The 25,520-nt window shown below is 52.7% G+C and overlaps 2 protein-coding genes across 3 annotated transcripts in view; one reads left to right on the top strand and one right to left on the bottom strand.

The window, feature by feature from the left end:
* Positions 1 to 2,223: 2,223 nt before the first annotated feature.
* Positions 2,224 to 11,599, top strand: CEBPG (CCAAT enhancer binding protein gamma). Its single transcript, XM_010359607.2, has 2 exons — positions 2,224 to 2,786; positions 8,034 to 11,599. The coding sequence occupies exon 2, from the start codon at positions 8,130 to 8,132 to the stop codon at positions 8,580 to 8,582; it is 453 nt and encodes a 150-aa protein (XP_010357909.1). The 5' UTR covers positions 2,224 to 2,786; positions 8,034 to 8,129; the 3' UTR covers positions 8,583 to 11,599.
* Positions 11,600 to 15,098: 3,499 nt separating this feature from the next.
* The window catches only part of PEPD (peptidase D), a 136,002-nt gene continuing 125,580 nt past the window's right edge, over positions 15,099 to 25,520 (bottom strand). For both annotated transcript variants that reach the window (XM_010359608.2, XM_030942847.1), the window contains exons 13-15: positions 19,405 to 19,589; positions 16,042 to 16,233; positions 15,099 to 15,630 (exon numbers count right to left, since the gene is read on the bottom strand). In XM_010359608.2, the coding sequence (XP_010357910.1) occupies positions 15,493 to 15,630; positions 16,042 to 16,233; positions 19,405 to 19,589 (515 nt within the window). In that variant the 3' untranslated portion in view covers positions 15,099 to 15,492. The remainder of the gene's footprint in view (positions 15,631 to 16,041; positions 16,234 to 19,404; positions 19,590 to 25,520) is intronic.

Below are 25,520 nucleotides of genomic sequence, written 5' to 3'. Positions count from 1 at the left end.
CCAGGAGGTCGAGGCTGCAGTGAGCCATACTCGTCCCACTGCACTCCAGCCTAGGTGACAGAAAGAAAAACTGTAATTACCAAATGCCTGTCTGCCTGGCTCTAAGTGTAAGTTCCATGTGGGCAGAGACTGTGTGTTTGTCTTGCTCATCGCTGAATCTCCAGCACTTAGCCTACGGCTTAGCGCATAGTTGGCACCAAATGCATACTTGTAAACTGAGTAGAAGAAAAAACTACCTGCTACCAGCTGAAAAGGAAATAAATACCCGAGTGTCCTGGGCACTGACTAGACTTGCTGGGTGTGTAAGAAGGCCTGCCCAGACACAGATACAAACAATGCTGGAACAGCTTGGCAGAGTGGTTTGCAAACCAGAGGATAACTGAATACACCTATACAAGTTCTTTTTTTTTCCCTTACACATTTTTTTTCTTTTCCTTTTTTTTTTTTTTTTTTTTTTTTTGAGATGGAGCCTTGCTCTGTCACCCAGGCTGGAGTGCAGTGGCACGATCTCAGCTTACTGCCAACCTCTGCCTCCCAAGTTCAAGCAATTCTTCTGCTTCAGCCTCCCGAGTAGCTGGGATTACAGGCACCCGCCACCACGTCCAGCTAATTTTTGTATTTTTAGTAGAGACAGCGTTTCACCATGTTCTCCAGGGTGGTCTCAAACTCCTGACCTTAGGTGATCTGCCCGCCTCGGCCTCCCAAAGTGCTGGGATTACAGGCGTGAGCCCCTGCGCCCAGCCCCCTTGTACATTTAAGTGATTAGGAAATATTTAGGGTAAAATTATGATTTTTGTGAGCAACAAATCACAATCCTATTTTAATACTACTAAAATCATGATCAAAGCAAGTTCAGGCAGGACTTGGTTACTCATGCCCCTAATCCCAGCAATCTGGGAGGCCGAGACAGAAAGATCACTTGAGCCCAGGAGTTTGAGACCAGAGTGGACAATATAGTGAGACCTCATCTCTACAAAACATTTTTTAAAAATTAGCTGGGTGTGATGGTGCATGCCTATAATCCCATATACTTGGGAGGCTGAGGTGGGAGCATGGCTTGAGACCAGGAGGTCGAGGCTGCAGTAAGCTGTGATCAAGTTGTGACGGTGCCATTGCACTCTAGCTGGGGCAACATAGCAAGATCCTGTCTCAAAAAAAAAAAAAAGAAAAAAAAAAAAAGAAAAGTTTCTTTTTCGGCTCAGAATACTGAGAGCCAACATGAAGAAACACACTTGTTTTGATGACGCTTACTCTCCCAAGTGCGGATCTGTGAGCATTATTCCTTGTTTTTTTTTTTGGAGACAGGGTCTCATTCTGTGGCTCAGGCTGGAGTGCAGTGGCTCAATCTCAGCTCACTGTAACCTCTGCCTCTCAGGCACAAGCCATCCTCCCATCTCAGTCTCCTAGAGTAGCTGGGACCACAGGCACAGCGCCACCACACCCGGCTAATCTTTTGTATTTTTGGTAGAGACAGGGTTTTTCCATGTTGCCCAAGCTGGTCTCTAATTCCTGACCTGAAGTGATCCAACTGCCTCCGCCTCGCAAAGTGCTGGGGTTACAGGCCTGAGCCACCGCGCCTGGCCCATTGTTCACTTTTGTGACCCCTTTTAATTTTTATTTATTGCTTTATCATCTTACTGATTCCTCGAAACAATCTTACGGGGTGAGCCGGTTCCATGGGCTCTGAAGAAACATTTCCTCTTTCAAAGCCTCAATATTTTTGAACGATACCCATTGCTAAAGAGGAAGCAATCAAACCTATCAGGCAGCTCTGCCCTCCGCCCAGCGAGCTGCTGCTTCCTGGTGTTAAAACGCTTTCGGGTTTTCCTGGCGAGTTTTAAGTCACACTGGATCGCTGCTCATTTTCAGAGATCACCTCGCACCCATTCAGGCACCCAAGGGAAATCGATTTAAGAAATTCACTTCATGTCACCCTAACAACAAAGCACAGCCTGCAGCTTTCACCCATGTGACATCAATGCTAATCCTATGTGCGAAACATTTGGGTTCATTCGATTTTTTAAAAATTAGTAATAGAGATGGGGTCTCGCCATGTTGTCCAGGCTGGTCTCCACCGCCTGGGCTCAAGCCGTTCTCCCGCCTCAGCCTCCCTCGGCGCTGAGATTACAGGCTGGAGCCACCGCGTCAGCCTCCACTCGTTTTTCGGCGACAAAGCCAGCCCGCCTGCGGGGCGTTCCGTTCGGAGAGACTCTGTGAGGGACGCCGCGGGGGCTCCCAGGGGACGTAGCGAAACCAAAAGTCACCGGTGGTTCACAAAACCACCTCAGGAAATGCTTCCAAAGGCAGGTCTGGCCTTCACAAGGCGACGGCTCTTCAGCCTCCCACACGAACCTGAGTCGTCCACAGCACTGGGCCGCAGCCAGCCCGGGCAAGCCGCCGAGGGACTGCGGACGCCGCAGCGAGCAGCCGCCTGCTCCCGCCACACCCGCCGGGCCAGCCGCGCGGAATCCACGCCCCCGCCGTGTGCCCGCCTCCCTCCGCTAGCCGGCCCACGATTGGTCGGCTGGGGTGCTCGTCGCGAGAGAAGGCGGTGCCTCCCGCAGACCGGCGCTCCCATTGGTCGGGATGGCGGCGACGGCGCGCGCGACCCGGCGACGAGGGGAAGCCGGTGGCCGCGGCTGCGGAACGGGCGGAGGCTGCCGGTTTCGTAACCGTCGCTCCTCCTCGCTGACTCGCTGGCTGTGAGGCCTGGGTCGGCTCGGGCCGCACCGCGCGGGGCCGCTTGGAGTGGAGGCCGCCTGGGGGCAGGCGGGCTGGAGGAGCAGGTAAAGAGGCCGCGGCGGGCGCCCTGAGAGCTGGGAGGAGGAGGCCGCGGCGGCGCCGGCCGCTCGCTTGGGCGCGGGCCCGGCTCGGGGAAACCCAGCCCCGGCCCCAGAAGGCCGGCTGGCCCGGGAAGGCCCCGCGAGGCTGGAGGCGCGGGCGGCGGCGCCGCGCGGCGTCTGATGCAACCTGCCGGCAACACCCGGCGGCGGGGACGCTGAGCTCATTCCTGGCCGCGGCCCAGCGCCGCGGCGCCGCCCGTCGACCCCCGCGCTGCTCGGGGCGCCCCTCGCGGCGGGCCGAGAGCGCGCGAAAGGCCGGGGAATGCCCCCTGCGGAGCCCGGCCCCCTCTCGGTGAGACGGGCGGTGTGACCGGCCAGGCTTGCATTGGCCCCTGGGGATGAAGGGTGTTCCCAGAATAGCAGAAGGTGGACCGAATCGAGCTTTAGAATCCTGCTCTTCTAGAAGGGCTCAGCTTGCGGTGATCGAAAATCTGTTCAGAAGTTCAAAGACTGATCAATAAAATAGGGAAAGCAACTAGTTTTTAAATGCATGACTTCGCAGAGATAATATTTTGCTTTGTGGAGCTGTTTGAATGTCCTGCACTTTACTGTTGAACGTAGTTTAGAAGAACACGCAACTCCCACGGGTCGAATAGAGAAGAAATGAAGCACTTCGCGGGCATGGTTGGAGGGAGCGGAGCAGGGCAAACAGCCAGCAGAGGTGTCCAGATGCGGAGGATGGAAATACATGTGTGTGGGGGAGGAGAGCCTGTTTTCCAGGGCAGCTGGTGTGTTGCTTCTCTTCCCTAGGTTTACTGTTTGATTTTCCTCTTGTTTGAGGTTTATACTGTATTCTGGCATCCTGAAATGTATAAGATTTAGAAAGGTCTCTCAGTGTTGATGGGTGACACCAAAATTGGTAGTTGTGTCAAAATTGACTGCCTGTATGAATAGGCTGTCACTTAAGGCAGACTTCTCCCATAGAAGTGTGACTCCCCGAGAAAATTTTAAAAGAAAAGCCTATAAGGGCTTGCTTTACGAAGACATTCTACATCTAGAAGCTCTTGATGTTTAAGATGTGGTCATCTGTTAGCACTTGAGTAGTATTTGGGATAAGCCGTTCATAAGGTCAGTTCTGCTTCTGGAAAAAGTTGCTGTAAACAAGGCTAAATAATTACAGGGTATCCAGGAGCTGAAGCATATTTCAGCTTCTTGATTCCTGCTTCTGGTGGGCACACTTGGCTGGTTCAGTTATTTTTAATACCTGCTTTTAAAAAAAGTAGGGGGAAACAAAACGTTGAGAATATCCTTTAAATTCTCAAGAGCACATCATGTCTGTCCGCAAGGCTGTCTGATTTTGGAGAGATGGTTTCATCCCTGGGAAATTAAACACTATGTGCTGAGCCCCTGGTAAAGACAAATAGGACCTCATGGGGCTGAATTTGGTCTTATGGGCTAAGATTGCCTCACTTGGTCACAGTAATGGTAAGTACAGGTAGCCACGATTCCAGGTGTATTGTGCGTTCTTGGGAGGGCTGGTTCCATGGGTTGTTGTATTGATAGGTACACTGGCCTCCTGCGTTTGTGGCTTTCTAGCTCTATCAGTAAAAAAAGAAAAAAATGAACATGAGCTCCTAATGGTTGTTTATTTACAGTCTATTTGTTTTGTGTGTTGTAAATCACTTCAAAAGGATTGGGTTAGAAAGATGATGTTGATGTTCTTCTCATGCCCCAGTGACCCACTTCTGTACTCCCAGAAAGGGGATGTCCCCTCCCTCATGGACCTTGCAGTAGATGCCTGTGAAGATCCGCAGGGAGAAACGACACGGCTGGAGTTGACAGACCTAGGGAACGAATCTTCCCAGATGCCCAAAGAAAAGAGAAAGCACAGACCATTTAGGATACAAATAGTGGTTTGGTACTGTCAAGATGTGGTGTGAGGGAGGAGAGAGGGTCAGGACCTTGGATTTGATCCTGTAGACTGGAGCCAGAGATGAATTTTCAGCAGGAGAGTGACTCACTCAGGTTTGAGTGTTCCATTGCTCTGGAGACAGAGGTTGGAGGAAGCAGGCTAGACCAGAGACCAGTGTCCCTGAGAGATGATAGTGACCTGAGGTGATTTCGATGGGATTGGGATGGAGAGGAAGGGTAGATGGGAAGTTTTTTGGTTTGTTTTAGGTGGAATTGTCAAATCCCAAAGACTAAACAGTTAGGACCAAGGAGAAACATCTATGACTGTTTTGAAAGGTTGACCTTCATTGAGGAAACTGAGTGAAAAATTTATTTTGGTGGGCAAGGGGAGGAATATTGGGTTCTAGGTGTGTGGAGAAAAGGGACAAAAGCGTTGGGAAAATTCTTAGTAGGTTTATTTCCCCAGGTGAAATTTGAGAAAAATTTGATTTTGTTTTATTCATTCTAACATTGTGCGCTTTCAGTGTGACTGACATGAACGAACATTACTTGAATTAAGTTTGAATGGAAACAAAGCCTGTTATCCAGTTAGTCCACCATTCTCAATATTCCTTGGGAATCAACAGCAGAGACCCTCAGACTTCAGTGTCATCAAATTTACTTGGAGGTCTCCTTATGGAAAGATTGCTCAGCCCTGTTCTTAGAACTCCAATTCTAAGTCTGGGGCAGCCTGAGAAGTTACATTTCTAAAGAGTTCCTGGATGATGATGATGCTGGTCCACGGACCACACTTTGAGAGCCATTGCTCTTCAGCTTTCCTGCTGTTTCCTACTTGAGTGATTCACGTGGAAGGAAGCCAGGCGCCACCCTGCTTCCTGTAGCCTGAACTTTGGAATAGTGTTTGTCCACAGAGGAGCCGGACTTGAATTTAGGACTCAATGTCCAGCTTTGAAATAAACACTTTTTGCCTGTTGTAGCTGTTCAGTAAATGTGTGTGGAAGGAACAAAGCATAAATGAGAGTGGCCTTTTCAGTGTAAAACCTCTTAGCTCTTTGATCCCTTTTTACTTGGTTAATTTTCTCTTCACTTTAAGAGCTATTTATATGGTTAAAGAACTTTTTAAACAAAACATTCTTGGAGTTATTTTGATTATCTCCAAGTTTCTCTTTCTTACATTTTCACCAGCTTGTAGGGTCGTGAATACTGTTTTCACGCCAAAGGGCTTACCTTTAAAACTTCGCCTATGACACACGTTCAGCCTAGTACCTTGCAAGATGAGTCAGGCAGAGGTGAAAGAGCCCTTCCCTGTTCCTGTATCTTTGGATTTGGAAACAGGTGTGAACGTCGCTGAACTTGGACCCTGTAGTGAATAAAAGCTGTTAGTGACTGAAGGTCGTGGTGTGTTGTCTGTAGGAAAGTGTCTTACTATTCCACATCCCTCATTTGCATATGGGGAATAGACGCCCACGGAAGAAAAGAGATTTACCCAAACTAAAATAGGGGGAGCCACAGCCAAGACAAGAAGTGGCCTGGCCACTGGTCTCTACCGCTTTGGATCGTTGCTGTCTCCGAGCATGGCCACATTGACTGTAGAGAGCTTTAAGGGCTAAAATATAATTGGTATATAAAAAAGTAGAGAAATAAGGTGAACATGATTATGATTGTTAAGACAGTCTCAGGAGAGGTGTTAAACAAGTTCTTAATAATTGAGTCAAGCACTTCTACTCACTTGACACCAAATAGATAAGCAATAATAATGTTAGGTGGCACTAAGCGTGGCTCAGATTAATACTAAACAGCCACTTTTCTACTGAAAGAGAAATGAGGCAGCCTAATAATGACCAAGGGAAATTGTGAACTGTTACTGAAGATAGGCTTGGAGTGGATAGCCCTCATCGTTTGGAGGGATGCTTTCTGTCTTGCCTTAGTGCTGGAGTGAGAACAGATGACCTACTAGCTCAGGGTCGGCTGTGTGGCTTTGAAAACAATGGAAAGTAATGACACATGGACTTTTTAAAGCAAAGATGTTTTTTAAAAAGAGATCAATAAACAGTGTACAGAATTGCCTGGCTAAAGGTTTGGGTGTAGCTACTGGTGTTGGCTAACTGAGCTTTCCCTCATTGTGGGATCACTGTATAAATCTGACTCCAGATTTTTTCCACTGATGTAATTTTAGCAGTTTTGTGGAAAGAGAACAGGATAGGTTTATGTTCCTAACACTGCTTTCTAAATGTCTAAGAGTGCCCTGACTCCTTGGTGGACACCGTTCACTGAACTGAGTCAGTTTATCTTGAAGTGGCCTCCTGATGATAGGATAGTCACGCTTTTACACTTCTTGGGGCAACTGTAGGGACTTGATTGGATTCAGAGTAATCCACATGTGACTGGTTTTTGAAACCGTGACTTCATTTCTGCAGGCAGCAGCACAGGGGTGCTTCAGAGCTGGTGCGTCCTCCGAGCTCACACGAGCTCATTTGGTAGCGCGAAGTGGTCACAGGCACGGCAGCTGCTCAGCTCCTTTGTCCAGCCCGGGTCCCAGGACCTGCACTTCCTTGGATGCTTTATGAGGGCTTCTGTTTCTTTCCTTGTGGTTTCAGGTTGAGTGTGTTTTGATGTTTTATTAATTATGTCAAGAAACAAAAACGCACTTTTTACAAGCCTGGTGGGATGGGGAGCAAATTGAGTGTCAGAGCTCCTAAATTCAAGAAACTCACTCAGTAACTTTTGTTAAACTGTGGAATTATCATTTGAGGTCATTACAAAATAAAGCAAAAAACTACTTTTTCAAAATATCCCATAAAGAGAACTCTGGGAGAGAACTCAAGTCCTCGATGACTCCCTCTCTGCATATTAGAACATGGAACCCCAGAGGTGATAGCATGGTATTCCTCATGAGCACTGGAGACAGGGCACGCCACCCCAGCCTTCTGTTTTGACTTGAACCAACAATGGAAACTTTTCCCCTCTTCCATTGCAGGTGTCTCTCCTACCACAGTCAGCTGCAGCTTCTCCCTGGCAGATTGTCAAGTGCTGTTAGTTCACACATGCCACCTAATTAGTGGCAGTCTTTTGTTTTCCTCCCATTTTTGATAACAATTGCAGAGGGGCAGTGCCCTCAGGGATCCAGGTGGGCTGAGTTTCGCCTGGTGGTGCTTCTGTACTGACTTACTGTTCTAAGTGAAATGATTTAGACTTCAGAAACATTGCAACAGTTGGCAGTTGCTGTGGACTTTTCTCAGCAGAATCAATTAATGTTGGCCTGATGTTAGGTACATACAAGTTTAATCTCATTTGATCCTGTCGTTTCAAACATTTTAACGCAATTTATTTTTTAACTAGGTACATGTGAAGATTTTTTGGCAGCTTAGCGTGGAAACCATTGATCACCTTGCTCTCGTTTCTACCTGTTCTGTGTTGGCAAGGGAGAGTGCCCAAATGAGCAAGATATCGCAGCAAAACAGCACTCCAGGGGTGAACGGAATTAGTGTTATCCATACCCAGGCACATGCCAGCGGCTTACAGCAGGTTCCTCAGCTGGTGCCTGCTGGCCCTGGGGGAGGAGGCAAAGCCGTGGCTCCCAGCAAGCAGAGCAAAAAGAGCTCGCCCATGGATCGAAACAGCGATGAGTATCGACAACGCCGAGAGAGGAACAACATGGCTGTGAAAAAGAGCCGGTTGAAAAGCAAGCAGAAAGCACAAGACACACTGCAGAGAGTCAATCAGCTCAAAGAAGAGAATGAACGGTTGGAAGCAAAAATCAAATTGCTGACCAAGGAATTAAGTGTACTCAAAGATTTGTTTCTTGAGCACGCGCACAACCTTGCAGACAACGTACAGTCCATTAGCACTGAAAATACGACAGCAGATGGCGACAGTGCAGGACAGTAGACCTCACCCTTTCCAGACTTCACAGCTTGTGGCTTGAACGTTAAAGGTGTGACCACTGACACCACTCATGTCAGTGGCTGAAAGTGGTCCTTTTCCATGATTCAAAGACCCATTGAAGGTTATTTTCTAGGATCAGCACTGAAGAGTTGATTAGCTAAAAATGGTAGCCTTGTAATTCGAATATCTGGTTTTAAATGATAGAGATTTTTGTGGGGATCAAAATCCCCTAAATGTTAAGGTATATGGTATAAAAAAGAACTATCTGGGATCCCGATGTTCTTAATAAATCCTGACTTCCCAAGAAGTGCTTCTTTTTTAAATTGACAAAAGGAATGGGGAACTGGCAGGCCATGCAGAAGGTTCTTGGTTTTAATGGGTAGACTGAATTGGATTGAGAAAAGTTGAATGCCACTTATGGTAATCTATTTGTAATTTTCTTCTAAATTATGTATTATAAATTCATAGAGCTATAGAAAGCAATGAGTGAGTAATTTGGGGTGATTTTATGTATGGCATAAACTTTGTTTTAACATAATTAGTACTGTTTTCCCCCAAAAGTACAAGTTTTTGAATAGTGATGTCAGGTTAAGTAAAGAAACCTCATCACATCTTATAGGCATTGTGTGGCCCAATTGACTTAAAATATACAAATAACATTTAGGAAGCAAATAGATTAAACACGAAAATAGAACTAAAGCATAGGAATTATGTTTTTGGGATACCTTTGCGCTTAGATTGGCATTATTTTATTCTGAAAACGCAACTCAGTGGTGTAGAGAAACTTGTGTACCAAAATTTTAGTTTGTGCAGATGCTAGTAAAGTAAGTGTTTTTTTGGATACAATTTTGACAGCCAAGTTAGTAAACAAAATGTCTTAACAGTTTGATGACACAACGTACTAATTAGGGTTTGGAATATTAATTCAGAAGGTAGTTTCTCTTGTGTTCAAAATAGCTGCCATGGGGCCATTATTTTTAAAGTCAAAAATTTATTCTGAAGGCTTATTTTGGTATTTGATCTTAACCAAGTGACTGTTAGAGAAGTGTATCAACTCCATGCCATCTCCCAAAATAATTGTCTAAGAAAACTTGAAAGTGTAAGGTTTTAACCTTTAATTTATTTCTCTTAAATACATCTTTTGATATTGTTTTTGTGACATTTCTTTTTCTGATTAGTGGACTTTCCAGACTTTGTACCACTGCTTCTGTTTATTCATTTATATGCTTTTGTGTCCCATAAATTATTTTAGAAAATGCTGATAAAACTCAGGAGATTGACATTTTTGTTGAGATAAAAAATGACAGTTGCTAAAGTAGGGACTCTGTAGAGTCTGGCTTATGTCAGCGTTGGTAGTTTAGATGGTCTTTGTCAACGTTTTTTCTTTTCTCTTTTGTTTGTTTTCTTTCTCTTTTTTTCTTAGCACACTTCTAGCTCAAATTTGTGTATTTTTTGTGTGCCTGGGCTGGAGATGAGAGACTGAGTCATAACTGATTTAAAAGTTTGTGTTACCAGGTATCTTATTTGAACATGGTCATTTTTGGCCACGTTGCTGTTTCATACTAGGACTTGGGATGATGTAGCCAGAATGAAACTCAAGTTGCACCCTCTGGTTGGTGGAAGAGTGCTGACCGTGCCATTTCTTGGCAGAAGGCATCATGGTGTCCAGCAACTCAGCAAAGCCCTTATTAGAGTCCTGAGGCCCTTCTGAATGTAAAACAGGAGCCCAGGAGATGCTGTCTCAGGAAGGCTATTAACTCCCTATAGAGCCAGGAGACAGGAGGGGGGTTTCTAGGGTCCAACACCAGCTTACCTTGGAGTATGGATCTACCCATGAAGGATGAGAGATGTTTTGAATAACTAGCCAGGACACACCACAGGATCCTACTGGATCCTTAGCAGCTGATTGGTATTACATAATTTAATTAATTGGAGATGCATTAGGTCACTTGAATGTATAAGCACCTGTGGTAGGTGCTACAGACATTTCAATCTCTGATTTACTAAAAAATATCTTTGGGAATTCGATGCCCCCATGGAATTTATGGTTACGAGTTATATGAATTGACTTAAGTATCTTGAAAAAGAAACTTGAGGGAAATCATCAGGGGTGTGTACTCAGTATTTCAAATCAGAACACAAGATTGGATCTTTTGGAAAAATGGGTTCAAGCTTTGCTGTTACCCATGGAAATGCAAAGTTTAGCACAAGCAAGCAATTAGGCAGAGAACAAAAATGTTAACCGTTGTGTTGTCTGTCTTCCTGAAGTGGTTGGAAATTGTAATTTGATAGATTTATCAGTATAAAATTAGGGAAACCAAGTGTGGGGAGTGAATCAATTTAGAGCTTTGGGAACTGTAAGGTGACTTCTGTAACTTTCATTCTGTGTGTGACCTGTGAACCATTAGGATGTGATCTGCCCTTGTGGGCAGGTCCAGCAGTTTAGGAGTTAGGCTTTAGCGTAAGTTTCTAGCTGCATAAGATGAGTCTCCTGGGATAGGTGTGCTTTGGCTGGTTTTGGCTGCAAATGGTGAGATCAGAGCAGCTCTTCCTGCCGCTGGCCCCTGAAATCAGTTGTTAGGATGTCATTGCAGATACTAAGTAGTAAGATTTTAAACACGACCAGGTCTGAAATGCAGGTCATGAGTGTGAAATTCTCAAATTTACATAACAAGTAGAAGTATAGACAGTTTTTAACATTTGGTATTAAAGGAGAGGAAATTGTAGCAGCTTTTCACGTTTCCTAATCCCCATTAGAGGGCTTGAGACCTTGTATCTGAACAGCCCATTTCGCACTCAGTGCTTTTTGATGCCTTAGAAATAGGAGAATTGTTTTGTTTGACAAAAGCTGGGAAGGAAAAAGTCCGCTCTGCAGCTGTTAGATCTGCCTCTCAGGAAAAAGTACTAACTTGTTCTTTTTGTTCCTGGCTTTCATCAATTTGTGAAATTTCTCTATTTTTTTAAATATAATTTTATTTCTTTCAACAAATTTAAAATAAAAAACAACTTTGGAACAATGACTTGTCTTTCATTGTGGCTTTCTTTATATTAGATACCAAAAAGCAGTCCAGATGTTAAACAGCTGGGAAGCCCAGGCAGGCGCCTTGCTGTCTTTCCTGTTCCCACACTGGACGGCCGGGGTAGGGGTGGGGAAAGTGGGGAGACAGGCAGAGAGGTATTTGCGTCCAAGTCTAGATCTTCCCGATTGCCCTTAGTGGATAGGAAAATAGTTTTCTCTGAACATGGGATACATCTTTAGTTACATTTTTAGTCACTTGGTCTAAACTAAAAATGATACCAGAATAGGGAAAGGAATAAGTGAATAAATGGGTTCCTGCTTAATCACCTAGTGTCTCAGAGCATGGTTTCCATTTAGGGAAGAAATTCTTGTTTCCAGGTAGATAAAGAGTGTAAAGTAAGTCCGTTCCCCTATCTGGAGTTTTTGTAGTACATGTGGACACCGTCTTCATTTACATTATGCCATAGAGTATAGAGATGAATTTGCTGATTTCGTAAACATCATTGAGTCCAGGGAGCTGATGTGAATTGAGTATTTCAAGGGAATGCCATTTAAATGCTTTTCTTCTATGATCCCTCAATTATTTTCATGTCTTGGGAAATACATTTCTGCTTGCTGCATCTTAATAAAAAGTGGAGGTCAGGAATTATTCTTATGGGAAGTGTGGCCCGTTTCACTTCTTTGAATTAGTTGCAATTCAGAATCCAATAACGTGTCTTGGGGAATTTTACCGAGCGATGACATCTTTGTGAGGGGGCCAGGTCTTTTTCTGACGAAAGCACTGTTACATCAGCTCATCCACTGCCTATGCCGAGCCAGAGTTCATACACGTTTTACAGTTATACATACACTCAGAGAACACCATTGCCTAGGTATTATTTTACTGTAATATCCCACTCCTCACAGAGCTCTAGGCCTGAAAGCTGTATAGAGGCATCTAGAGAAATGGGGGTTATAGAATTGAACTTGGAAAAGGAATAAAGTTGTCAGTGAAACAGTCACGCGTTACACTTTTTGCAGCCCAAACGTCACCTCTCATCCCTCCCTTTAAAGCAGCTGTTAGAACCAAATGCGCTGCCACATCGCCACCTTTCACTTCCACCTTCTAAATGGAGCTCCTGTACCTGTCTGTTTCACCCACCCTGACCTCCCATGCAGAGCCATCCTCTTCTCTTGCCTGGACTTGGTGACTGGCTCCTCTTCAGTGTTACTGGATGGCAGCGTCACTGCCTGCTGTCCAGAACCATCTTGTTGCTCCCCGTTGCACACGGGGTGAGATCCAGTCTCCTTGTGGCGTGGTGTTTCCCCTCATCAACTTAATTTCCTTCCATCCTACTGTGTCACTTTGCTTCGGCTCTAGGTCTTTTCCAAGCTCTTTTCTGCCCTTCCTGGGACAGCTCCTTCTGTCTGGAATGAAGCATCTCCCCTGACTTTTCACTAACAAGCTCCCTCCTCTGTCTTACCCCCCTGGCTGTCTACGCTAAGCCTATCATGTTGCTTGCTTCACGGCACTTTGCAGTGTTTGAGACAATATATTTGTTCATACTGGTTTGAGGTGAAGGCCTCTCAAGAAACTAGAGGCTCTGAAAGGAGGGGTTTGTATCCTGCACTGGCAGAGTAGATGCTCAATTATTTATTGAATGAATACCTAGACACAGTTTCGGAAGGGTTGTAGCACTATACAGCTTTCTGGAGGGGTCTCTAATGGATTTCTGAAGCTACACAAATTTCTGCAGAGGTTAGAAGAGACAGTTCGGTACAAACACGGGGGTAGAGGAGGTAGCTAATGCTGGCCCTCTAGACCTGTGCTTCCAAAGAATGCCCTTTGAGACAGGTGGAGACTCACGCCTGTAATTCTAGCACTTTGGGAGGCCAAGGCAGGATTGCTTGAGGCCGGGAGTTCAAGACCAACTTGGCTAACATAGCAAAACCTTGTCTCTATTTATGTAAAAAAAAAAATTTTTTTTTTTTTTTTTTTTAAAGAGCACTCTTTGACCTACTGGCTCAGGAAAAACATGTGACCTCTCTGTTCCTAGTGACCCTCTGAAAAGTGTTTAGATAGAATTAGAGATTTCTCCTTGCTCCTTTTTGTTTGCTTTTTTTTTTTTTTTTTTTTGAGGCGGAGTCCTGCTCTGTCGCCCAGGCTGGAGTGCAGTGGTGCGATCTGGGCTCACTGCAAGCTCCATCTGCCGAGTTCACACCATTCTCCTGCCTCAGCCTCCCGAGTAGCTGGGACTACAGGCGCCCGCCACCACGCCGGGCTAATTTTTTGTATTTTTAGTAGAGACAGGGTTTCACCGTGTTAGCCAGGATGGTCTCGATCTCCTGACCTCGTGATCCGCCCGCCTCGGCCTCCCAAAGTGCTGGGATTACAGGCGTGAGCCACCGCGCTGGCCTTTGGTGACTTCTGAAAATGTCTGTCTCTTCAGCTACAGTTTTCCACCCTCTCATCCTCATGGTTTCATCTGTGGCATCTTTCTCACTTGTCCTTCACCTGGGCTTGGTAACTCCTGGATGGGAGCTCTGTGAGAAGGCAAACCTGGAATGGTGTACGGAATTCTAGACACCAGCTCCAGGGGTGGGCTGTTCTGTGGGACCCTGGGAGAACTGGACAAGGAGAGGCAAGGACAGATACTTCAACAGGCACGGCTGGGCCCTGGCTGGCTTCCTGCCTGGTGGAGTTTAGTCAAGGACTACACTTAGGGAGGACAAACGGTCTCTGCAAATTCGCTGTGGCGCTGCCTTCGTTGGCAGTGTCTCTGACAGAGGCTGGCTTTGGCCAGGGTGTCCCACATGAAAAAGAAATCAAGGACAAGAGATCCCTGCAAGTCTCCAGTTTTAAATATCTGCAGCTCAAGTGCTACGTAATTCTACCACCTTCAGAAATCCAGTTTGGAGGCGGTGACTGTATCAGAAAGACTTGTGTTAAATTAGTCCGCCCTTTGACTTGCGCGAAGGTGTGGCGCGGGGTGACTTGGCCAGTCTGACCTGAGTGCCTGGGATCTTCCCGCAGCGTTGCTTGCCCCACCTCAAACCTCGGGCTGCACTGGTACTGACAAGCTAAAACCACCTTGCCTGGGCGTACTGCTCACACTTGTCTGTCAGGAGCATCTGGCGGGCACTTGTGAAATACACAATTCCTAGGCCACTGCCCCTCGAGATTGAGTCAGATGGTCTGAGGGGGTCCCAGGAATCTCTTAGCAAATGCCCCAGTGGTTCTGATCCTGTTAGGCTTGGGAAACCTTACAGCAAGTGACAGGGTGACACCAGAGCCCCGAGTCCCAGGGGCTCAAAGCAGGCTCCTCCGGGAGGACTCTGCCCTTGTCCCACCAGGCCAGTTCAAGGCAGAAGCAGCCGTTAGAGGGCCTGTGCCGCCAGCACCCTTTTCCTGGAACTGACTTTTGATACTGACACCAGCTGAGCCATCTTTTCAGGGTGTACGGGGTCCCAAATGCTCGTCTGCAAAGGAATAAAGAATAAAGGGGAAGCCGTGCACAAAGGACCATTTTAGGAAATCTTTTATTGCAAATGCCATTCTGCATATTGATTTTTGAGAGAAAGTATCAGAAATGCTTCTTTCCTGGGAAAAGGAATACAAATGACAGCAAGACGTATTTTAGTTGCTGCTAAAGAACAGCATTATTTTCAATCATTTTAAATCGCTCATTTAATAAGCAAGGTATAAAACAGATTAAAGGTGTGAGCTTGCAAAAGGGTAATTAAAAAAGTGTTTCCTCCCCAGGAAACAGCGCTGTTTGGTCTGATCAAATGCCGAAGCTGGGATCTGATTCTGGGTGCTCTCTCTCGCTACTGGAGTGCTGACCAGCAGGCTGCCCATTGCGAAAAGAGGTTGCAAGGCCAGGTCCCCAGGTGTGCTGGGATTTCTGGCTGGCTCTACTTGGGGCCAGAGAAGGGGGAAAAGGCCTTGTCACAGCCTGCCATGCATGCTTCAATCTCTTCCACGGTGCGGGGCACGCAGGTCAGCAGCTCCATGCCGCTGTCAGTCACCACGACGTCCTCCTCAATGCGGACCTGGGTCAAGCCGACAGACACACATGATCACAGAGCAGTCTCGTGTGCCAGGCTAGAGGGGCCGGGCCCATTCCAGGCCCACCCCACCATGGGGTGGGAGCAGCTGACACTCCCTGGGAAAGGGAAGTGGCCTCCAGGCTCCTTCATGGAGCCATCTGCTCACATCACCTGCTCACCCTGTCCTTGCCAGGTGGATGGGAGCCCCTGGAGCAGGAAGGAGTTTTGCAGGATCTCTGCCTGTTCCTACTGAGGGGTGAGGCTCCATCTCGTGACAGACCACACGAAGGGGCAAGCTGAGCCCACCTCAAGGGAAGGCGTCACTAGGGTCCCTGTCTTGGGACTAAGGAGTCTACAGCGGCAGTGGAGGTGGCAGATGTTCTGGGAGCAAGAATGGGACCCATGGGCACTCACCCCACCAAAACCGCGAAAGCGCTGCAGGACCTCGCGGTTAAAGAAGCAAGCACGGGCCGGGTCCACCAGGGCCTCGTCCAGGAGGTGGTCGATGAAGTAGATGCCCGGTTCCACGGTAAGCACCATGCCTGGCTGCAGGTACCGTGCAGTGCGCAGACTCCGCAGGCCGGGCTCGTCAATGCGCTCCGTGCCCTGTGGGGAACAGAGATGAGGGGTCCGATGAGCCAGCTCCAGGGCTCGCCGTGGCCTCATCAGGAGAGATAGGCACGTGAGGGCTGGCGCCAGTCTTGTGGGCTCTCTTGACCACTGAGGTCCTCAGCCTAGGCTCGCCCCTGCTGTGCTGGGCCGTGGGCACCCTGATAAGTCCTTCCACCCTGCACGTACCCCCGGATCTTGAGTGTCCCTGGCCACACTACCCTAGGGCTCGCTTGAGAAGCCCTGTGGCCGCCCATGTGCACACACCCAGTGCGAGATGCCCAGACAGGCCTGCGGGGCTTGCTGAGGGTTGGGCTGCCCTCAGTCGGGCCCTGCTCCTGGCCAGAGGAGTGGCAGATGCCAAACCGCTGAAGCCAAAAAAGCTCTTAAGGCAGCTATGAAGCCTCTTGGGGCCACAGCTTTCCTTCCAGGCAGCCCAAGTGGAAACTGGCCCCAGAAATCGTGGTCCCAGCTCCCCCAGGCCGAGGCCTAGGTTTTCCGTGTGACTGTCCAGGGAGGACAGGTGCCGTCATCAGGGTGGGTCTGCCAGCCTTAGTGCGCCAGTGCACATGTGCTGTGTGCGCGTGGCTTGGCGGGTGTGGCTCCCAGAGGAGTGCTCTGGGCCTTATGGCAGGGCTCTGGGAAATAGCCCCCAGCCTTGGAGGATGCCTGAGGGACGGTGGTAGAGCCGCTCCCTGCAGGGGACCGTCTGCACCCCACGCTGCCCCATGCGCACCCAGCCTGGCCTTGTCCACTCACAGGCACAGCTGAGAGGAGCGGGTGCTCGGGGAATTACAGGAGAGCTCCTGCTCGCCCCAGGTCCCTGGGGCACCATCCGGCCGGTGGCCAGGGCCTCTGAGCCAGTGGGCACGAGTACGCTTTCTGGTCAGGGTCTGAGCCTGCCCTGCCCGGCTGCACTCCCTCCCCAGGAAGCCCAGCTGCTGGAGCGGGAGCTGTCATTTCTGACTGTTTGGGGGCCAAGAACATCAGACTCCAATTAGCAGTTCACGTAAGGTAACCAGAAACAGGCTGGCTTGGCCTCCACGCTGGGCATGGCCAGAGAGGCTGTGACTGATTCCACGGCGGGCAGGGAGAGCCACCCTGACCTGGAGAGAGCAGGCCGGGCGGGAGGCGATGAGGAGACACCACAGCCTGGCTAGTGTGGCCCCAGCCCCACCACACTTGCCTCTGGGCTGCTGACCGGGAGCTGAGGCCAGAGGGCAGGGATGCCCCGTGGCTGAGGAACCGTATGGAGTGACATTCCCTCTGCGCAAGTGAGAGGTGCATGTGGACTCAGCTGAGGCCTGTCTCCTGTCTCCAGAAGCTGCTGGGGGTCCCAGGGTCTCTGCTCCAGGACCTTCTCGTCCCTGTCATTCAAAGCTTGTGCTAGGCACCCCCACCCCACCGCCGCCCATCCCTCTCCTTCATGCTACTCCTGAAGTGCCCGTCCCTGTCTCTCCACCCCATGGCGGTCGAAGCCAGGGGTCTGGGGGAAGCAAGGGCCTGCCAACGTCAGGTTTCCTTCCTCCCAGTCACCCTTCTATCCCCATGGGCCCACCCCTGACCGCTACACGGTTGGGGGACAGGTTCGTTTCGCCAGGGAAACGAACTTTCCTCCCCTCTGAAATCTTGAGGTCCACCACTGAAACGGGGTGGGGGAAGATTAGAAGGGATCCACGGCGGACACAGGGGCAAGGCCTGCCTCAGCCCAGCGATGCAGTAGCCCCTTCAGGGTGCTGGCTCTAGGGGCCTGCCCTGGAGACCTGCTGAGAACAGGGTGCAGGCGCGGTCATAAGAGAAGCGGAGGGGCTGGGCGTGTAGGGAGGGCAGGAGCCCCTGTGGTCCAGAAAGTGCAGCCTTCAAGGGTGGGGAGGGGTCCTGCCCTCACCGTGCCCATGCCCGCCTCTGGGCACAGGGCTTGACAAGGCCATAACTTTTACTGGGCTCCAAGCAGAGGAGCCCCAGATGTGTCTGCAGGCCTGAAATAAAACAAATGACTTTTATAGGAAAAGCCATATTTTTTCCACAATGTTTATCTGTCAGAAGAATAGACTCTGAGCACAAAGAGGTGCTTACTGGAAAAGATGAAAACAGTTTGCTGCCAATTTTTGCTGGTGGAAAAAAAGCGCTTTGGCGACTAATGAATAACGAACCTCAGCTAACAATGTCTGGAAGGCCCAGCTCTTGGCTCCCTGCGCACAATGGGATGAATAGACATTAGGAAATTAAAACTGATTTTGTTTCTCCAAATTTAACTGTTTACACTTGAGGAAAAAAATAATTGAATAATAATGCTTCTCTTAAGCAATTCCCCCCACCGCCCCCACCCTGCCAAAAAATCATTCTTAGTGCTTTCAAAACACCCTGCAGCCAAGAGGCCGAGCCTTGTCTTGGCTAACCGGCTGGGGGGCCCCAGGGCGTGCACGGTTGCACAATCAGCCCCCTGCATTGGGCAGCTGGCCAAGGGCAGGGACGGGCGCGCCCCGCCCGCCCAGCTGAGAGGCCATAGCCACCTGCCCGGTTGGGCCTCCCCAAGCCTCACGTGCCCTCTGAGTGGTCCTCTGAGGGCTGGGGGAGCCTTGTCTGGAGATGGCCCCCAGCCTCCCTTATCTGCCAAGGGTCCCCAGAATGCCTGGGGATGAGGAGGCTGCAGGGTCACAGGTGTGTGGCCCAGGGGCCTGGGAGGCAGAGGGCGAACCAGCAGCAGAGCAGGGCTGCTCTGGGCTTGTGAGGGGCCAGGGCAAGTCACCAGTGGGTGGAGCCTCATCAACTCCCCAAGTCTAAATGAAGCCAGAGGCGGCTGGACGTGAGGGGTGCCACACAGTTCCATCACAAAGACCCGTCCTTGGCACCACTGTCCCATGGGGCCCCATGCACCGTATCCTGACTGTGTGCCACCTTCTGGGCAGGTGACACCAGGGCTCAGAGTGCAGACAGCACCGCTTTTATGTCCAGGTCTGTGGAACACTCATGGATGCATCCCTGCCTTGGCCAGGGCCCTGATCGCCCCCTCTCATGCCCTCCGTGTACCACAGGGAGCCAGGGGGCCCATCACTGCTATCCCAATACACCCCTGCTGCCTCCTAGAGTCCCACCCTGCCCCGGGGGCCAGGCTCAGCGGCAGCTGATGGGCAAGCCACTCTGCCTGCCACGTCCACACTGACTGACCTCTGGGTAGCCTCCCACGTCGTGCACATCAATGCCCAGGAAGTGGCCGAGCCCGTGAGGCATAAACACGGCCCCCAGGTGGGCCTGGACCATGGCGTCCACGCTGCCGCTCAGGATGCCCATGTGGGCCAGCTCCTCCAGGTGGATGCGGTCTGCCAGGCGGTGCATGTCGGGCCACCAGACACCTGCGGGCCAGAGGGAGCTGCCGTGAGCCACAGAGCCCAGCAGCCAACACCACAGGGCCAGGGGCTGGGAGACATGAAGCCCTCACACTGGCTGTGGTGGGAGGGCCTGAAGGGGGGGGTAAGGGGCAAGGGCACCACACCGGGGGCCCAGGGGGACAAGGACTAGGGTGGCCCCCAGTGCTGAGCTTTCCCAGCAAAAGCTCTGGCCCTCAGGACCCTTCTTGTGCCTCCATTCTGCCCCTAGGGACAGGTTCCTGTCACCTGTGGCCAGGGGCCCAGCCTGGGTCTACTTTGTAGCCCATGGCGTGTCCACTCTGAACAGCCTGTGCTTCTGGGCCCAGGGGAACCCAGCCAAATCCCTGGGCACCAGGAGGAGAAATGCGCACGTCTCCCCCAATAGCAGACACTGGGAGACTCCGTGGGCCCTGGCCCTGAGGCTCAGGCCCAAACCCTGGCTCAGAGCTCCGATGGGGCTTTGCTGCTGTGGCACAGCGGGGAAGCCCGTGGCTGAAAAGAGGGGTCCTTGCACATCCCAGAATGGGGAAGAGTCACCCCGGAGCTGCTGCAAGGAGCAAAGGTTTCTGGGGAGAAGGTGTGGCTGGCACGGCCCCATGAGCTGGCTGGCAGGGGTCTGGGGCCCCGCCTGCCAACATCAGCGGCACCATCTCCAGGGGAGCCCAGATGTCCAAGCCCCAGCTTCGAATCCAACTCATCTCTGCCGCATGTTAGTGGGGCGAAGGCCACCATGGAGAGAACTTCCTAAGCACAGAGCTTTGGGGGCCACACAGGCTCTGGAGCATGGCCCCTAGGAAGGAGGCCCTTGGAGAGCCCCCCACGTAGAGTCTCAGCAGCCCAAGGGTGTGCCCGTCCCACCCCCGGACTCTGTGGAATCCCAGCATCAGCCTCTCCTCATGGCAGCTTCCACTGCTGGACTTGGCCTGAGCACCAGACAAGGACCCGAGGCAGGTGAGGCCTCCTGCCGTGACCCCATGGGGGCTGGGTTTGGGCAGGCCATGTTCTGGCAGAGGCTGGGGCCCCAGGACACTCTGGCCAGGCACGTGGCAGGGGGCCTTGATCAACACACAGCTCACTGGCTGGAGAGGGCACCCGGCAATTCCCTGCGGCACCTCCTGGTGAGGTCCAGCCCCACCAGGCGGAGTGACCTTGGCTCCTAAGGGCCTCCCTGCCAGGCCCTGCCTTGGCGCAGAGCCAGAGCCTGCCCTGCATGGCCCATCACTGCCGATCGCTGCTGTGGGAGGGGCCCAGGAGACCCTGAGCTGGCGAGGGCTGGGCTGTGAGAGGCAGGATTCTGAACCTCTGTGGTTGGCGGAGGGCAGATGATGGGTTCAGCTGGCGGACAGGGATGAAAGTCCACACCGGGACACAGGCCATCACCCCCGACACTCACTGGGCACAAGTCCCTCATGTTGGGACCCCTTTAGTGCCAGAGTTGGCCACCCTGGTGCTGGGTATCAGGCGGGCTGGGGGCACACGGCTTTGGGCAGGCAGTAGGGCTGTTGCCTGCCATTCACAGTGCAGCGCCTCAGCCATGGCTGTGGCCTAAGGGTGGCAGGGGTGGAGACGCTTAGACCTGCCCCCACCCCCCCCCACAGAGCGGGGATCCTCCTCAGAGCCCAGCTCCCTGCCCCAGCCTCCAAGGGGCTGAGGTGGGGGCAGCCATCCTGGGGTCTGGCATGGGGGAGAGCCCGGGCAGGCCTGGGGCAACTCTGGTTGCCACTGCCCTGTGTCTAGGGCAGCCCTGGGCGCACACACACCCCTGGCTGGCCCACCCTGCACCCCTGGCTTTTCTGAAGGGCACAGCATCCCGGAAAAGGAGACCTGAGTAACTGGAGCCCACTTGGCTGCTCCCCCACCTCTGTAAGCCTCTGTCACCTGGGGGCTGGGGACAGCACCCCGGACACCATTCCTCCATTGTGCATGACCAGCCAGCCCTGGTTCCACACTTTGATGTTCATTTGTTCCTAGGGTATGCGCCAAGCCTGCCCAGCCTCTGCTGCTGCTCTTCTGAGACCCCAGCCCCGACAACCCCGGCCCACCTTGCCCTTCCTCCCTGCTGCCGCATCCTCCAGAGACGAGGCCACCTTAAGGCACACAGGCCTTTTTACCTCAGGCCCTTTGCTGTGGCCTGTGCCAGGCCTTGGCCTGTGATGCCTCATCCAAGGGGTCTCTGCATAAAAGCTGTCCCCTCTCAGGGGAGACCTTCCTGCCTTGCTGTCCCAGGCCTGGTGATTTCTCCTTGCACCGTCCATCCAGCCTGCAGCAGTCCCCTGGACGGATCTGCTCGTTTGCTTCTCATGTCTCACTTCGAGGGTGGGGGTCTCCCGAGGGCACCACTGGGCCCGGCATAAAGTGAGTGCCCCTCAGGTCCCCCAACAGCCTGCAAAGTTGGCATGTGGTGCTGGGAGGCCTCCTGTGCGTGGCTCGTGCCCCAAGCCCAGCTCAACTGCTTCCTCTTGGACGGGCCCTTCTCTGGTCACCAAAGAGGAGCCCCGGGAAATGCAGCCAGCCTTCCAACCAGGCTAACTTCAGTAGTGGGCTGTGTTCTTGGCCCAGCCTCCACAGAGGGCGGGAATCAGGTATAAATCATGCTCCGTGGTGACCCTTCCCGGGGGCAGGCCCGGCGCCACCCGGACGTGCCGGCCCGGGGGTCCCCTCGGCGCCGCTGGTCTTCCTCGCCTGTGCACCCTCGGGGAAGGCCTTGCACACAACTCTCTTGGCCGGGAGCGGGGAGTTTCTGCCTGTGTGTGGTTAGGGTTGTGACAGTGATTCAACCTCCAGCAACTTGGCCCCAGCGTCTGGCCCGGATGGTGGTTACAACACCCATGGCCTGGGCGGGGGCCCCTGGAGTGTGTGAGGGTCACTGTCCCTGCACTAGGCTGGTGGGGTGGGCACAACTTGAGGGCTCCCTTGCCAGCCTGGGCCCTCTCAGGCTCCTCCCACCCTGGCAGCCTGGCGATACCGTCAAGCTCTCTAGTCCAGGCTGGAAGGCACCCCCAGCCCCTAGCCAACCTATAGCTAGATGCCACACTGGGAATCACACAGCAGAAGCTGGGCAGCAGCTGCCCTGCATGCCCTAACCCCTAGCAAGCGCCAAACCTCATTCTGGCTTTCCAGAGCACCCTTGCACCTGCCCCACCCCTCCTGGAGTCTGCCCAGCTCCCTCCTCCGCTGCACAACCCTCGGATGCCTGGGCCATCTCTTTAGAATGAATGGGGCAAACAGCCCCATTCGAAGCCCAGGTTCTCAGCCTGGCCTGGTCTCCAGTCTCTCCCTCACCCACTCCTGGGAGGGGCAGCTGGACCAAGGCCATGGGTCCCAAGAACTGGCCCTCCCCACCTGCTGTTTCCTTAGCTGGGGCCACCTCCTCCGAGCCCCTTTTCCCAGATGTGCTCCCATTCCTCCTGTGGGCCTTTGTGTTGAGGCTCCTCCTCCAGGAAGCCCTCTCTGATTGCCCCTTCCTGTGCTTTGAGAGTTCATGGCACACACAGCACAGCTGGGTCTGGTTATGACCTCTGGGCCTTGCAAGGGCGGTGCCCGTACCCTGCTGTCTGCCTGGCACGCAGCAGGTGCTTGGTAAACTCCTGGAATGAGGGGAGCCCCAGCCTCCCTCATGGCTCTCTTGCAGCCTGTGTTGTGCCCCATCCCCTGCTCCTCTGTGTACTCAGACCCTAGAACGGGCAGGGCAGCCTCTAGGTTAGTGTCCCATCATGGCCCCGTGAAATGGCAGGGCTCAGAGGAACAAGCCCCGCTGTTCCCGCTGCCCAGTCCCCAAGTGTGGCCAGAGTGGCCCCTGGGTGGTCTTCTGAGTCCACTTGGTCTCCTCAGGCAGCACCCGCTCCTGCTGGGCCTAGGGCCCAGGCCAGCTCCTTGGAGCCTCAAAGCATCCATCACAGCCCCGAGGCCTCCTACCCGGAGTGTGACAGCCCCAGGGGCTCCGGGGCCTGACCCAGCTACAAAGGCAGCGTCCTTAGAGCCGCTTCCAGACAAAGAGCGCGCTTCATCTGCGGAACATGGCCCTCGGGATGGATGGGAGTGAGCCTGGCTCTGGGGGTGCAGGACAGCAGGCTCTGGCCGGGGTCCCAGGGCAGGCCCTAAGGGCTGGCTGAGCTGACATGGGGCTGAGGACTTCCAACTCACCCCACCCTGCATGGGATGTGGGTAGAACCCAGTCTGCTGCCAGAACCTCTGGGGATCCGCTCACCCTGTGCGAAAGCAGGGTGCTGTGTTGGCCCAGGCTGCTCCTTGAGTCTCCTCCCCCACACCCTGGCAGAGTGCCCCAAGGAGTAAGAAGAGGCCAGGGAACTGGCTCACCGTTGCGGCCGGCAGGAGGGGTGGACATGGTGCCCACACTGAAGACAGCCCTCCCCGTCCTGGCACCTGCCGCAGAGGGTATCTGTGGCTGGGGTGGCACATGGCTGCCATGCCTGTCTGCCTGAGCCCTGCACTCCATGCCGTCTCGGAGGATGAGGCCTGACCAGAAGTCTAGCGGCTGGCCCCAGCCCCTGGCGCTGGCTGGGAGGGGAGCAAAGCTGGCAGAGGTGCCACTGACCACGGGGCCACAGGAGACACATGCCAGGTGGGCCAGGGCCGGTGCTGCTGGGTCCCTGCCAGCCACCTGGTCACCCCACGCCTCAGTGCCCCCTCTCGCCCCGTCAGGCCTGTTTTGGAGGCGGGGACACTTCCTGCCACTTCTTTCCCCTCCTCTGACCTCACATCAGCAGCACCCCGTCAGTCACAAGTGGCCAGGACCCTGAGGGCAGGGACAGAGCCAGGAGTGGGGACGAAACACAATCATGGGCCACCACTGCTGTTCCAGGTTGATAGGGGCTGGGCCCCCAGTGACAGGGGCACAGGAGGCTCCTGGGTGAGCACGGGAAAAAGAAGAGGAAGGCGGGGAGGCCAAGAAGGGCAGGTGGGCGAGGAGGAGAGGGAGCTGGGTGGGGGCTGGGAGGCGAGGCTTACAGGCAGAGGGTGTGGGGCCCTCAGTGCTGGGGTCCTCTGGAGCTTCAAGGTGGCCGCAGGGACTGAGCCTATGGGACGGGGACAGCTGTGCTGCTTCTAGGTACAGCCTTCCTGCTGTGGCCGTGCCAATGCAGACCCTGGCTCAGGACCACCCTGCCGGGCTCACCCATCCGTCCTAGCAGTGCTTCCCCGTTCCCCTCACCATGCATGCAAGGGTCTGCATGGGGTGAGCAGCCTGCCCCAACACAGGAGCCGCGCTGAGCTTGGATCCCATCCAGCCTCCCGTGCATGGCACTCCCCGAGGTCCTGCAGCTGCCGGGCCTGGCCTGCCACCCGCCTGTGGACTCCCAGCAGCAGGGTAGTGTTCCGGTCGCAGCCTCCTTCCTCACTGACTGTGAGTGACAGTGAGGAATGCTCCCCCTCCAGCCCTAGGATCAGGGGGCCAAGGCCTACATTCCTCAACTCCCCAGGGTCCTGATCATTCTTTCCTGCCTCTCCTTTGGGCTTAGCTATGGGGTTTCCTGCTTTATTTACTCTCCCTGGAAGGTCACAGGATGCAGTCGGGCAGTCTCGGTGGGGTGTTTGTCTTGGCCCAGGAATTGAACCCACAAACCCAGGGCATTTCCACTGGGACAGGGCAGGGGGCTGACCTGGTCATGGCCTCCTTGATGCTATGGGAGGTGACCTGCCCCACGGGCCTTCACTGTGTGTGATCCAGATGGAGTCCAATTCTGCCCTTGGGGGACATCAGTGTCACACAGCTCAGTGCGGGTGGTAGGTGTGCGGGGGCCTGCTGGGGATCTGCTCCATTCCCTTACACAGGGATCCTCCAGACCCCCTAGGCTGGGTCTGGGCAGTGAAGCCCAGTGGTGGGCGGGAGTGGGGCTGGGCGAGGACCTGCCTCCCATGGTCTGTGACGAGCCTAGCTGGGCTTGGCATGGTGGCCCC

This window comes from Rhinopithecus roxellana, chromosome 12, assembly GCF_007565055.1.
Source record: "Rhinopithecus roxellana isolate Shanxi Qingling chromosome 12, ASM756505v1, whole genome shotgun sequence".
Taxonomy (NCBI): domain Eukaryota; kingdom Metazoa; phylum Chordata; class Mammalia; order Primates; family Cercopithecidae; genus Rhinopithecus; species Rhinopithecus roxellana.
Note: the sequence above shows the minus strand (reverse complement) of the source record. Positions and strands in the feature narration are given on the sequence as shown.